General features: G+C 34.9%; 1 protein-coding gene across 1 annotated transcript; it reads right to left on the bottom strand.

The window, feature by feature from the left end:
• Window positions 1-7552: 7552 nt before the first annotated feature.
• On the bottom strand, window positions 7553-8823 carry LOC129909218 (putative nuclease HARBI1). Its single transcript, XM_055986256.1, has 4 exons — window positions 8400-8823; window positions 8199-8334; window positions 7993-8146; window positions 7553-7926 (listed from the first exon to the last, which is right to left on the bottom strand). Exons 1-4 carry the CDS (start codon window positions 8810-8812, stop codon window positions 7553-7555), a joined length of 1077 nt encoding a protein of 358 aa, XP_055842231.1. The 5' UTR covers window positions 8813-8823.
• Between the last annotated feature and the right edge of the window lie 6165 nt (window positions 8824-14988).

The raw sequence follows: 14988 nt of genomic DNA, 5'->3' as shown, positions 1-14988 counted from the left end.
TGGGCACAATGGGACTCACTTCATGTGCAAGAAGGGCTACTCAGGCGTAAGTGGGAATCCGCAGATGGTAAATCCTATGTAATGCAGCTAGTCGTACCTCAGTCAAAGGTAAATGATGTTCTCCGAGAGATGCACGGTGGAACTTCTGGAGGCCATTTAGGCATCAACAAGACGCTCGAAAAGCTACGACAGCAATTCTACTGGTTACGTATGAGAGAAGACGTTGAAAAGTGGTGCCGAAAATGTGATACTTGTGCCGCTAGCAAAGGACCAGCTAGAAAAATCCAAAGCAAGATGCAGCAGTACAATGTGGGTGCACCTTTTGAGAGAATTGCAATAGACGTAGCAGGTCCTTTTCCCGAAACCAACAACGGAAATCGATACATCCTTGTAGTGATGGACTACTTCAGCAAATGGCCTGAGGCATTTGCCATTCTAAACCAGGAAACCAAAACAGTTGTGGATAAGATTGTCTTTCATTGGGTGAGCAGGTTCGGAGTACCCATGGAACTTCATTCCGACCAAGGAAGGAACTTCGAATCTAAGATTTTTCAAGAGGTTTGCTCACTCCTTGGCATCAAGAAGACGCGAACAACACCGCTTCATCCACAATCTGATGGGATGGTTGAGCGATTTAACAGGACACTTAAGGAACACCTGTCAAAAGTAGTCAATGATAATCAACGAGACTGGGACCGACATATTCCATTATTCTTGATGGCTTATAGAAGTGCAACACATAGTTCTACTGGACATACACCATCGGAAGTCCTATTTGGCTCAACAATACGCCTGCCAAGTGAGATAAAATTTGGAAGTGTTCCAAACGAGCCACATGAAATGGATGAGTACGTAGATAACCTGAAAGGAACACTGGCTGACATTCACCAACGGACAAGGACAAATATAAAAGCGTGTAGTGACAGGATGAAAACAAGATATGACGCACGAGCGACAGCAACAGGGTTTCAAGAAGGAGAACTTGTGTGGTATTACAATCCCCACCGACAAAAGGGACTATCACCGAAGCTACAACAAAACTGGGAAGGCCCTTACACAGTAATAACCAGAATTAACGACGTGGTTTACCGTATACAAAGAGGGGTAAGAGGCAAACTAAAGGTAGTTCATTGTGACCGTTTACATCGTTATAATGGTGATAGAAGCAATGGAGTTGTTCGGGACGAACAATCCTAAGAGGGGGGGCAATGTAACGATGAATTACTGAACTACTTTTAAGATAAAAGTCTGAACACACTACCTACTACTGCAAAGGTAGAAATGTGAACGGACCTTTAGTAATTAAGAAAATTATCTCACTGAACACATCTCAAAATATCCCACACTGAACACATCTCAAAATATCCCACTAGACTGGAAGTATGAAGTGCCTTCCTGGAAAGGAAGTTTCGAGAGACAGGGACGAGAGCCTTCGAGGACGTTCTCGAGTCTCGAGATTCCGGTATAAAAGGCAGCGTAGACACCGACCGGAGACAGTTTAATCTTGAAAGTGAAAGAGTACAGTACAAAGTGAAATAAAGTGTTGCGAATTGTTAGTAGTAAATAAAGTGATTTAAAAGTGTGTTTGTTTGAGCGAATAATAAAAGTAAATTGAGTTGAAATAAAGTGTGTTCTTATTTGAACGGAAATATAAGTGGAAATTAAATAATTTTTATTGTGAACCCGGAATAAAACATTACAATATATAATGCGTTTTCTAATTGTTCGCTTACAGTGGTAAGGTATTTACCTGTCGCTAGAAGAGCTAGATCGTCTGCGTAGGCTATAACCTTTTGACACCGCTGTTATTCAGTTTGATGAGAATCTCATTCATCACCAAGATCCAAAGAAGAGGTGATAGAATACCACCTTGTGGGGTTCCTCTAGATGCGTACATTTTTATATGTGACCTACCTAATTCACTATTAATTTGCCTGTTTTTCAACATGCACACGATCCTTTTTATGACAGTGTTTTCTATTTTAAGATCAGTGAGTGCTTTTTCAATTGCACTATTATGAACATTATTGAATGCTCCTTCTATTTCTAGAAATGCTGCGAGGGTATATTCTTTAACCACAATTGACTTTTCTATTGTTCTGACTTCACAGTGTAAAAGCTGTCTCTACACTTCTACCTTTTGTGTATGCATGCTGAAAGGGTGATTTAGCCTCCGGTCTTAAGTAACTGCGGATATGTATATCGATAAACCTTTCAAGTGTTTTGAGTGTAAAAGAAGTTAGACTGATAGGTCTGAAATCTTTGGGTTCTGTGTAACTGGATTTACCAGCTTTTGGTATAAAGACAACTTTGACTTCACGCCATGTTTTAGGGATATATCCCAGATGTAGGCTATTTTGGAATATTGTGATCAGGTATGGAATTTTTTGCAGCATTAATTATTATTATAAGGAGAGAAGGAGTTGATGGCCCAGATCAACTTTTCTTTCGTAATAATTTCTCTAGGAATTTCACAAAATGAGTGCAAAGAGCTTGTAGAATCATTTTCCAATTCAGAGTTACAACCTAAGAAGTGAGCTTGCACCAGGAGCTTTAAGCTGTCTTGACAAGATTCTGTCCATTGATTATCAGGCCCTTTTAGGGAGTCTATAAGAGTAATCGTTTTGGAGAGGATTTTCCTTAGTCTTGCCGAATGATTTGTACATTCGATAGTACTGCAAAAGTTTCTCCAAGAGCATCGTTTGGATCGTTGAGTTTCTATCTTAAATTTTCTTTGACTGGTTTTATAGGATTCCCAATCACTTTCAGCTCTGTGCGTTTAGCACGATTGAAAAGTTTACTAGTTTCTTTTCTTATGTTACTGAGCTCAACAGTCCACCAGGGTTGTATTTTTTTTTTTCTTCGTCGCGGTAATAAGAGGACAGCTTTTGTCCAGTGCATCGCGTAGAATTCCTGTGAATTCCTCTGTCAATTTATCTAGGCCATTTGGGTCTAGATTATTGTCAGTCCTCCGATGACTAATGTTCTTAACTATTTCCCTATTGAATACATGCCAATCGGTACGCCTATTATTCCTAAAGGGCTTATTGTGCCTAGCAGCATCAGGGATACAAAATTCTATTAGCCTATGGTCGGAAAAAGAGATTTCATCTAAGACCTTCCATTTTTCTAATAGGCAAGTATCTGAATTATTCGTCAAGGTAATATCAAGAACCTCTTCAGGTGTTTTTGTAACAAAGGTGGGGGTGTTGCCTCTGTTAGCTACCACCAAGTTGTTCTCGATAATCTATTCGAAGAGGGACTCGCCCCTAGCATTTATGTCAGTGCTTCCCCATTACACATGGTGTGAATTAGAATCACAACCTAAGATAATATCAAATTTGTTCTTACTTGCAAAAGATACCAACGTTTTAGTGATATCTGCTGGTGGTCCTTCTATGCTATCGTACGGCTGGTAGGTGGAAGAGAAGATGAGCGTTGGAAGCCCATCCCGTTCCAATTTTACAGTAGTCTGGTCAATGTTGCTGTAAGTAGTTAGAAGAAAAAGATTAAACTGCCCAACTAACAATTTTACTTCCACAAGGGTCTAACGAAGCTGTTTCGATTTTAGAAATATTGCTTGTATACGACCATAGAGAAGCCCTTTTGGCCCACCCGAGAAGCTTGATAGGCTTTAGAAGAGTCATATGCAAGTTGATTGGAGAGACTCAAAACATGTGTTTATAGCCTTATAGAAACAAGCAACATTCAAGATTTGAAAATCTGTATTACTGCTAAAGGCTTTTAATTTTATTTAGAAGCTCGGAGCAGACTTTTCGAAGGCTTGTGAAAGTCTAAACGAGGTATATTCCAAATAGAATAACGAATTTTTTTTTCATTTTAATTTTTTATATTTTAATTTTATTTTTTTCATTTTTTTGTTTGTTTTCCCATCCAGTCAAAGTTTTCTTCTGAAATTAAATGTCCAAACACAATTATATTGAGAAAAAAACTTCTTTACTTGACGCATTTTGCGGGATTTGAACCTCGTACGTCCTGATTGATAGTCCGATACCGTACCCATCGAGCTACTTAGGTATATACTAAAAGAGTTTCAAATTTGAACTAGGTGAAACAAGAGCTTCCTAAGGGCTTCGATTTAATTTCCTGATGAGTTGCACTATCTTAAGGAATATGGTCACCATTTGTGGTTTTTTTTTCAAAGGTATTACTTTTGGTTATTTTCTGTTTTTTTTTTTTTAATGTCTTGTAAAAAGTTATTTAATAAAACTTAATAATATTATACTGATTGCCAAACCATATCGGATGACAGAGAATAACTTTTTACTCAAGAACAATTTTTCTGAAGCAGAAAAAAATATCTGAAAAATTCGGTTTTTTTTTTAGAGGTTTCTTAACTTAATCTGACGAGAGCGTAGCCCTCCTCTGATGGAATTTGACAATTATTGGCTTGACAGATAGAAAACAAAATATACTGTCCCGTTAGATATCTATATATGTATTTCGTTCCAAATATCACCCGGATGCCGTCAAACCGCAATTTATTTAAAAATTAAAGAAGTAGCTTTTTTTTTACCTTAGATTAAAAATCTAAAATGTAGAGAAGATTAAAATCTTGTTTTCCTTTATATCACTATTTTAAACCAATTAGCGATATAAAAAGATTCACTTTTTCATTTATTTATTTATAACAATGAATAAGAAAACCAAAAATGGTCACCATAATCGCACTTATCCCAATAATTCTTATTTTCATGTGTTTGTCTGACAGTTTACAAAATTTAGCTTGTACTCACTTTCACAGTGCTTCTACAAATAAAATTAGCGAACCTAACTTCGCTTAGGCAAACTCATAAAGCTAAATGCTTTTTACAATGTTTTGCTTGTGATTAAAGGGCTTCTACAAATATAAATAGAACACCCTTAACTTCTCTAAGGCAAAAATATAAAACTAAAAGCTTTTCGCGCATGCGCCTGAAATTGAATTTCTTTTTTTCTTATACAGAGATACAAAATATAAATCGTTATATTTGAAAGTGATATAAATCATATTTTATATTATTTTCAATCAAAAACAACAATTCAACAATTTATTTCGATCAAATATTAAAATGTTGTAACTATAACACATCTATTTTGTGGAATATTTGTTTAAAAAGGCAAAACTGTTTAACTGCGGTTAATTTGAAATTTAACGTAATGTTTTTTTTTTTTTAATTATGTTTGACGGCTTACATATTATTGAGATAATTTCGGTTATATATGTACATTTACAAAAATAAATGCGTTTAAAGGCTTAACTACATACACCACTTTTTGAAAAAGTACAAAAGTGAAAATATTTTTTTTCTGCCTAGCGAAATTGTTTTGTGAAAAAGAGTATACAAATTGTTTTTTAGACCAAAAAATAAGCTTTCTGCATCATTTGTTTTAATTTTCTAGCACTAAAAACTATTCAAAAATGCGTTTGATTTTCACTTTTGTACTTTTTCACTTTTTGAGCCAATGTAGTGTTAAGGCTTAAGGCAATTGTATAATTTGTAGTTCTACCATACTTAAATACCTACCTAAGTGATTTTGAAACTGATAATTTTCGAACTGGATTAAAAAAAAATACATAGCATTCATAAGGATTTTGTAAGCAGTTCTAATACAATTTCATTGGCAAAGCCATTTAAAGGAAGTCATTTAATGGCTTTTATTTCTTGTGCTTCTACAATGGAATTTCATGAGTCTTATTGAAATTCAAACGAAATGTTTACATTAATGCTTGTACAAATTCTTAAATTTCACTTGCACTAGGTTTCTAGGAAGCGTTTAATGAAAGTTTAGCCTCGAAAGTTTTAATTTTCGATTCACAAACTAAATACAAGACCTGTGCCCATGTTCTGTAACTATCGATACGATAAAATTCGTCGATAAAATATGAAAATTGTAGTAGATTTCATTTTATCGCTTCATCGGGTTTCTGTATCTTTGACAATCGATAATTTTATCGACTGGAAAAAAATCCTGGAAAATGCGATAAATTGCGGTTCTGTAAGACCGAAAAGCGATAACTTTTTCATTTCAAATGCCAAAATAAATCACCACCTACCAAGCAAGCGATAAATTAACGGGATCATGGCTGAAGCAAAAAAAGTAAGTAAAAATTAAAAATTTCGTTAGTTTTTTTAACAAAATTATTATTTTCAGAGAGGTGCAAGGGTTTCCAAAATCCAAAAACAAATTCTGGTGGAATTTATGTACGAGAATAAGGCATTTCCTCGAGGGCAATTCAATGACATTAATTGCCGGCAAAATATCAACAGTACCTGGGAGTCCCTATGTAACAGGTTAAATTCACAAGGTGCTATTGTGAAGACAGTCGACCAGTGGAAGAAGGTATATTGAGCATGAAAGTTAATTTATGTTTTTAATTCATCAAATATATATTTTATTTGTGTTGCAGTGTTGGACTGACATCAAGTCTGGCGTTAAGAAACAGGCCAGTGCTTATAAATCGTTCCTGAATCAAACAGGTGGTGGTAGCATCACCGATGGACCTCGCCAGCTGAATGATTTTGAGGAGAAAGTGCTCTCCATCATCACTAATGATGCTGTCGATGGTGATGCCTCCACCCCTGAACTTGGACGGTTGGAAGTATTGAATGAAGTAAGTTAAGATGGTTCCTTTTGCAAGGCATTCAAAAATAACTCCGTTATTCTTTTTATTTTAAGAATAACGAAGCGGTTTCCGTTCCTTTGGATGGCGACGTGGACGAATCCGAACCAAGAACAAAGAAGAAAAAAACTACCCAAAACACTTACGAAAGTGCACTCCAACAAGCAGGCACAATGCACAAAGAGTTGGTGGAAAAACTCGACAAAATCGTTGAATTTCATATGTTTTTTCAACGATTTTGAAGAAACTGTCTGGAGATGAAATATTTTGAAATACTTCTTGAAACTGAAAAGTGGTATTAATTTTTGTAACTACATTCAATTTAGAACTGAAGCTCATTCGAATCGTCAAAAAAAACCAAGAGGTTTGGAATTGAGAGCTTTCTGTGTCTGGCACATTCGAGAATTTCATATGTTTTTTCAACGATTTTGAAGAAACTGTCTGGAGATGAAATATTTTGAAATACTTCTTGAAACTGAAAAGTGGTATTAATTTTTGTAACTACATTCAATTTAGAACTGAGGCTCATTCGAATCGTCAAAAAAACCAAGAGGTTTGGAATTGAGAGCTTTCTGTGTCTGGCACATTCGAGAATTTCATATGTTTTTTTCAAAGAAATCATGAATGCGATTGTGAAGAAGTTGTCTGGAGATGAAATATTTTTAAATACTTACCTATCAAAAAAGTGAAGTGTTTTTAATTTGTTAAGTAGATTTAATTTGAAACATAAAAACATTCGGATTATCTTAAGATTTGGAGATTAGAAATTTGGTAAGTTTAGCACATTCACGATGAATAACGATGAATGTAGATACATATAAATGCTATAAGTGGAAAAGACGACTATTAGAAACTATAGTATTTAAGTTTTTATTTTTTGAAAGCTTTTATTGAAAAACTGAAAAGGCATATACAATGGTTTTTGTCTTATCTTAAGATATTTGTCTTAAGCCAGTCGCGAATTCTTAAGGCTGCACGATGGTGAACAGAATTGTTTTCAGGAGGATGGTATATGTTTTCATCGTCATTATTTAATTCTTCAATTGGGATATCGTCATAAATTCCGTGTTTAATGCGAAAGTTGTGAAGGACACAACAAGCGTTTATTATCCTCCCTGCAGCTGCAGGGGAGTAAAATAATCCTATTTTAAGGCACCGGAAAACGGACTTTAGGACTCCATTGAGCCGTTCTATACAATTTCTTGTTTTTGCGTGGATTGTATTAAATGCTCTTTCGTTAGCATCTGTAGAAGAGCGATAAGGAGTCATAAGCCAGGGACGCAAGGGATAGCCAGAGTCACCTTTGTTAAAAAGACAAAAAAAAAAAATTTAAAAAAAATAAAGAGAACTATAAAGACCATACATACCTAACAACCAAGAGCTCTGTTCTGCAACTCCATTAATTTCACACCGCTGTTCAAGTAAGGTTTTTATCGAGGATGCTTCCCATATAAAGGAATCATGTGATGCACCTCCAAATCGTGCGTAGACCCCTAGTATTTGGAGATTGAAGTCACAAATCTAAAGTTCAAGATATTAGTTTTCGGAAAGAAAGAAAATCAAATGTACCCACCAGTTGCACATTCTTTGAATGGTACCCTTTTCGATTGAGGTAACAAGCCTCCACTTCCATATTGGGTTTTTGAATCTTGACGTGTGTACAGTCAATTGCTCCAATCACCCCAGGAAAACCCGTCGCCTCAAAAAATCTATTTTTTTTTTATAAAAAATCAGAATGTTGGTGTGGAATAATTTTAAAATTATGATTACCTACCTTTGTTTTATGGAATCATATTCATCTTCTCTAGGAAATTTAATCCATTTTCCTGAAAATTTATTCTGCAAAATAAGCGAAACTTCACCAACAATTCGTGATATCATAGTTCGGCTCATGGCTGCCGAAAAATCTTGGCCGATGTCTCGTTGGTACGATCCCGATGCGTAAAAGTGCAAGGCGGCACAAAGACGGATGGGTATCGGGATGAAAGTTTTTCTTTGTCCTTGATGCATGTGAGGACTCATTTCTGTTAAAAGAATCTGTGCTGCATCACGAGTGAGCCGAAAGAGTTCCCTAAACCGTTCTTCAGGCATTTCAAACGGGTTTGTCGTATCGCGAAGATTACGACGTTGAATTCGCATTCTATTTCTACGTTCATGGGCTTCGGATAATAGCAACACTGCAAACATTTCGGTACCTTTTCTCTAACACTTTATTTTGCCAAAAAAAAAAACACTTTATTTTGCCAAAAAACACTTTATTTTGCCCAAAATCACTTTATTTTGTAATTTTTTTTTCAATTGTTTGTTTTGTTTTTGAATTTGACAGATGATTTTTATCGCCTTCCAATGGAAATTCCAGTTCAAATAACGATGGAAATCAAACTTATCGCATTGACTTACAGAAACCCAGTTTTTTCCAGGGTCGTTAGGGATGGAATTTTTGGTTTGGTTTTTTAACGATGCGAAAAGTTATCGCCTAAGTTACAGAACATGGGCACTGTAGAGATAATAACTGCGAGAAATTAAAGATCCTAACCTTATGGAAGAAAAATTGTTTGTTGGGTGTTTCCTAGCTACTATGCATGTTCTTGGGTTACTATTTAGGCTGCCAGGATTTGACTTGTACAGCAGAAGTTCCTTAGAATGTAGACCCTTGATATTCCCTCTTACAACCTAGGGTTCCTGTATCAGGGCTACATCGTATTGTCTACTCTCCATGAGGTAGACAAGGTTAGCAGTTGCGGCTTTACTATGATGAAGATTGATTTGTAAGATTTTCAATTCCATTTATATAATAAAGTTAACCTGTTTTCTCTCGTTGCGAATCAATCAAAGGTTCAACCCCCAATGGGTGCACCTTTTGTTTTTTTTTTTCATTCAATTTTACTCTGTGCCTCTATTGTTGATAAAATTATTATATATTATTATATATTATACGAGAAGCATTTCGATTAGATACCTTTCTGTAACATAGAAAGTTTAATTTTAAATCGAGTTTGCCCTTCAGCTCTTTTTGAGGTAAAGCCTGGTACGCTGCTCGCGCTAAATTTTAGCTGAGATAAAATTCCCATACAAGTTATCGATAACTTGTATGGGATCCATTTTATCTCGGCTAAAAATTTTCGATAATTTGTATGGGAGCTAAAATTTAGCGCGAGCAGCGTACCAGGCTTAAGTACTGAAAATTTAAATTGATGACAATATTTTTTTTGTTAGTAAAACTAAACAAATTTAGCATCTGAGTTATGTGTAACAACACTACCTTTAATTTAATATATAAAAAGTGAAAATAACCCCCTCTGTTTGGAAGCTAGAGCTAATTTTCTGCGAAAAACAGTGAAAAAACAGAGATTTTTGATACTTTGAGCGAGTGTCGGCACCATTGAGACTTATCCAATCGAGCTGAATTTTGGCTATCTAAAAATCTGCAAAGGCGGAGCATTTTATGGGGTTCCCCCGAAAAAAATCACGACCAGGTCCGTTTTACCCTTTCGAGACGTTTGCTCGTCTGCAATCGAGGCAATAGCACTCGCGGTAGATGGGATGTCCCCCTTCCTTTGTTTTGGAACAAGGGGAGCAGGTGGTCCCATCACGGTCTTTCTACTCGTACCTTTTGAAGAGGGAGGGTTAGGTGCAAGACTAGCTTTTTCCAAGCCCTCTCTGTCCATAAAGGCACGAGCATTGTGGAGTCTCATCCTGTCTTCTTCGGACATCTGGTTCTAGTCGAGTTTTCCCAACCTCTGGATGGTCCTTCTGCAGTTGGAGACGCTGCTCCGCCTGGATGCATTTGACAAATTGGAGATAGCGACTGAGATCTCACTGGTGCTAACATCGATGTCAATCGCACTAGCTCGCGTCCTGCATGTCAAGGTTCGAGAAGGGGTGAAGAAGTAAATCCTCCTCCTCCTCAGTAAGTTGATGTTCCTTATTGTTATTCATTATATATTTTAAGAAAAGAAAACAAAATAAAAAAGGAAAAAAGAAAAAGAAAAAAGAAAGGGTTTTAGAAAAATAAGCAGGTAAATTATAAAATAAAAGTAAATACGAAAAAATTTTGTCACTGGCGACTTCTCCTCTCGGTATTGAGACCGTGAGGCAAAGCCTAAGCCGGCAGCCGTAACTTCTACCGACCGTTTAGCGTATATCCCCGCTATGGTTATGATCATTATTATAAACTCTTCCATATATTCATAGGGGTATGGGCCTCTCTAAGTTTGCCCAAACCCGAGCTGGTATACACGGAGAAAAAATAAGGTATGAACCACCTTATTTCAGGTAAATTTAACTTTAATGTAAAGTTTAAATAGGGATGACTCCCCAATAAAATGGAATTTACCTTACTTTTCTAGTAAATTTATAGCTTATGATTAACTTTACAGTAAAGCCTTTTTTTGTATGAATTTCTAATAGAAATTACTAGAAAGTTAGGTACATATTTTACCTTACTATAAGGCTGAAAATACTGATTTTTAAAGTAAATTGAACTTCTCTATGGAAGGTGTATAATTTAGTTACAGATTGGATCAAATAAAGTCAATTTAATTTTTATTGATGACATTTTTCTAAATAAAATTGTATGCATTTATCTTATAAAAATTAAAATTAAAAAAGTAATTTTTGTAATTATTGAAAAGCATAACTAGGTAACACGTACTTAATCCTCAAAGCTATTTAGAAATGTAAGTAACATATGACCCTGTTACGTTTTTCAATAATTACATAAATTACCTAGTTTATTATATTTTTTGTAAGGTGCAAACAAACAATTTTATTTAGGAAAATATCATCAATAAAAATGGAATTGTTGATGCATATGGATACTCCTATATTATTTTAACACAAGAAAAAATAAAGAAAATATTGCTACTCGTAAGGTATATACTACTTTATTTTGTTCACCATAATTGTCTTGTAAAAATTACTTTACGGAGCCAAGAAATGTTCAATACGTAAGGTAAATTTTACTTTAAATCTAGGGCTTTTTACTTTAATTTCCTTGCTAGTCATATGGAGTATAAAATACTAGATTCATTTTTCTCCGTGTAGCTGGGAAACTTCTCGAGAGCTAGAAACCGTTACTAGTCCGCTTGAGGTTCGAGCGTATAAGCCCCCTCACCAACGTCAAGGTGGAGACCCGACGAGGGGGATGTATATACATAGATCATATAATTTATTTTTTAATGTAAGCACGATGAGAAAATTCGGCTTTTAAAGCTGAGGACGGAAAACAACGACTAATTTGGAAAACTTGAACCAGTGGCCAAGCGAGTACAAGAGGTGAAGAGTTACATTTGATATCGTCAAGACATACAATCATCGCCTAGCGTAAGTAAATAATAGCCCTGTTCCTTTGGAGAGAGTACTACTAGTAGTTTACTAGCGATTTTCAATGGAACGCACTTTCAACGAATTCAATAGCCCTGTTCCATTGGAGTTGGTAGTTTACTCGTGAGTAGAAATCTACTACAACAACTACACATTGACTTATTAGCTGCGTTCCTTTGGAAATATTTATCTACTTTTTAGTACTTAAAACTACTTTGAACTACTTTGCTATCCTGAAAAAGTAGTTCAAAGCAGCTTTAAGTACTAAAAAGTAGATAAATATTTCCAAAGGAACGCAGCTAATATATGGACTGCTAGAAGCACGCTCAGGTTGGTTCCACTTGTTTCTTCCCGATACTAGCGCTTTAAACAAAAGCGGGGAATAAGTGCAACATTTTTGACAATTGATATTCGCGCTTAAAAATTTCTAGAAAAAAAAAATAAATAAACAAACGAAAAATATCAAAACAATTTTTCCAAACACTTTTTTTTATTATTTTTTCTTCAAATATTTATATATTTTAAGCACTTAATCACTACAACGAAATAATTTCAATTAAAAACAAAAAAAGGCACACCGCCATGTTTGTCATTTGTTTTGTTCATAAAAAAATGTAAACACAAATTGAAAAAAAAAAAAATCAAGAAACGAAAAATATAAAAATTTTGTGTATTGTTTTTGAAACACTTTCTTCATTATTTTATTCATTTATTTATTTATTTTATTAATTTATTTGAAGTATTACACCACTTAAATGAAACAAATAAAAAAACAAACAGAAGAAAAAAGCCGCACCGCCATTTTTGTAGTTTCTTTTGTTTATGTTGTGCGAAGTGCGAAAGGAACAAATATAGAAAAACAGAGAAAGCACCACCTTTTGACAACAAATGTCATTCATTAAAAATTTCCTCTTTTCGCCCATGGTATAAAAAGACAAGGTATGATCATTAGAGCCGCCATCTTACAAAATGGGGTAGTAAGGTTTTGACGTTTGGCCTTTGGCAAAGGCAAAAGCAACAACAATTTCCTAGACAAATTTGTTTACAACAACAATTTCAATGGGCTGGGCTGTCAAAACCTTAAGTAGCCATAAGTTTTGACAGTTCTCGATACTGAGTTTTTTCTAATGATCATACCTTCTCTTTTTATACCATGCTTTTCGCCGTCTAAGTTTATACCGCTAGTATAGCTAGAAAAAACTAGAATCATTTTTTTTTTTCAATTTTTGTATGGAAAAGTCAAACGACTAGCAGTCCATATATAGTAGGTCAATGCAACTACACTTTCGTATCTCCTGGAGTAGAAGTTCGTGTGTTATTTGTAGTACTAGATCTGCTAATGAGTAAACTACCACCTCCAATGGAAAAGGGCTGTTTTGGTTAATCTAGTACTATCATCTACTCATGCTCTTCTTCCCGAGTAGATACGATTTGTATTAGCCCAGTTCCTTTCGAACTACGTTAGCTGACATTGGTCGCCAAATTGTCATGTTTTGACAATTTGGCGACCAATGTCAATTTTGAATATATAGTACTATGGCACAGTACACATAAAAAGGTAATATATTTCGAATTGACATTGGTCGCCAGATTGTCAAAACATGACAATTTGGCGACCAATGTCAGCTACCGAATTCTTAATTGTTTAAAATACCGACGAAAAACGCACAAAAACCGATAAACCACGCACACCACTAATTTTTGAAAAATTATTTACCATTTTCCGCAATGAAACACGAAGAAAATTTGTTATTTTTCAATTTATAATATTTTTAAATGACATTTTATAAATTAAAACAAAAACAAATTTCCTGGGATTGAAATATAAAAATTAAAGGCCGACCTGACAGATTGGTGCCCATTTTTGACAAATAAATTTTGACAACGTTCGGAATATATTACCTTATTATGTGTACTGTGGTACTCATGGTATAAAAAGAGAAGGTATGATCATTAGAAAAAACTCAGTATCGAGAACTGTCAAAACTTATGGCTACTTAAGGTTTTGACAGCCCAGCCCATTGAAATTGTTGTTGTAAACAAATTTGTGTTTGAAATTGTTGTTGCTTTTGACTTTGCCAAATGCCAAACGTCAAAACCTTACTACCCCATTTTGTAAGATGGCGGCTCTAATGATCATACCTTGTCTTTTTATACCATGTGTGGTACTATGGCATGGTATAAAAAGACAAGGTATGATCATTAGAGCCGCCATCTTACAAAATGGGGTAATAAGGTTTTGACGTTTGGCATTTGGCAAAGTCAAAAGCAACAACAATTTCCAAGACAAATTTGTTTACAACAACAATTTCAATGGGCTGGGCTGTCAAAACCTTAAGTAGCCATAAGTTTTGACAGTTCTCGATACTGAGTTTTTTCTAATGATCATACCTTCTCTTTTTATACCATGGCACAGTACACATAGAAAGGTAATATATTCCGAACTGACATTGGTCGCCAGATTGTCAAAACATGACACTTTGGCGACCAATGTCAGCTACCGAATTCTTAATTGTTTAAAATACCGACGAAAAACGAACAAAAACCGATAAACCACGCACACCACTAATTTTTAAACAATTATTTACCATTTTCCGCGATGAAACACGAAGAAAATTTGATATTTTTCAATTTATAATATTTTTAAATGACATTTTATAAATTAAAACAAAAACAAATTTCCTGTTTACTGCGATTGAAATATAAAAATTAAAGGCCGACCTGACAGATTGGTGCCCATTTTTGACAAACAAATTTTGACAACGTTCGGAATATATTACCTTATTATGTGTACTGTGATACCATGGTACTATGGTACTGTTAGCCTGTTACAGGCCTCAATGCTTTTTTTCTACTATCCAGCCGTTATGGCAGTGCTGTCCAAAATATGTAGTAGATTTCAAATACGACTTCTTTTTTTTTTTGTATTTCTTTTGCTTCACAAATTAAAAAGAGACGAGAATATTTTCGAGAAAATTCCTACAAGTAAAAGTGAAACAAAAATTTATCTCTAATCAAATCAATATTTTTCAGTTTTT

The sequence above is a fragment of the Episyrphus balteatus genome, chromosome 1, assembly GCF_945859705.1.
Source record: "Episyrphus balteatus chromosome 1, idEpiBalt1.1, whole genome shotgun sequence".
Classification (NCBI taxonomy): domain Eukaryota; kingdom Metazoa; phylum Arthropoda; class Insecta; order Diptera; family Syrphidae; genus Episyrphus; species Episyrphus balteatus.
The sequence above is the reverse complement of the archived record's forward strand: the minus strand, read 5'-3'. Positions and strand labels throughout refer to the sequence as shown.

What these genes read in the sequence shown, in the direction of transcription:
- LOC129909218 (XM_055986256.1), bottom strand. Translation starts at nt 8,812, where the DNA reads ATGTTTGCAGTGTTGCTATTATCCGAAGCCCATGAACGTAGAAATAGA. An exon ending in TATGATTCCATAAAACAAAG is followed by an intron (nt 8,335 to 8,399) that starts GTAGGTAATCAT and finishes AAAAAAAAATAG; the next exon opens with ATTTTTTGAGGCGACGGGTT. An exon ending in ATTCAAAGAATGTGCAACTG is followed by an intron (nt 8,147 to 8,198) that starts GTGGGTACATTT and finishes CTTGAACTTTAG; the next exon opens with ATTTGTGACTTCAATCTCCA.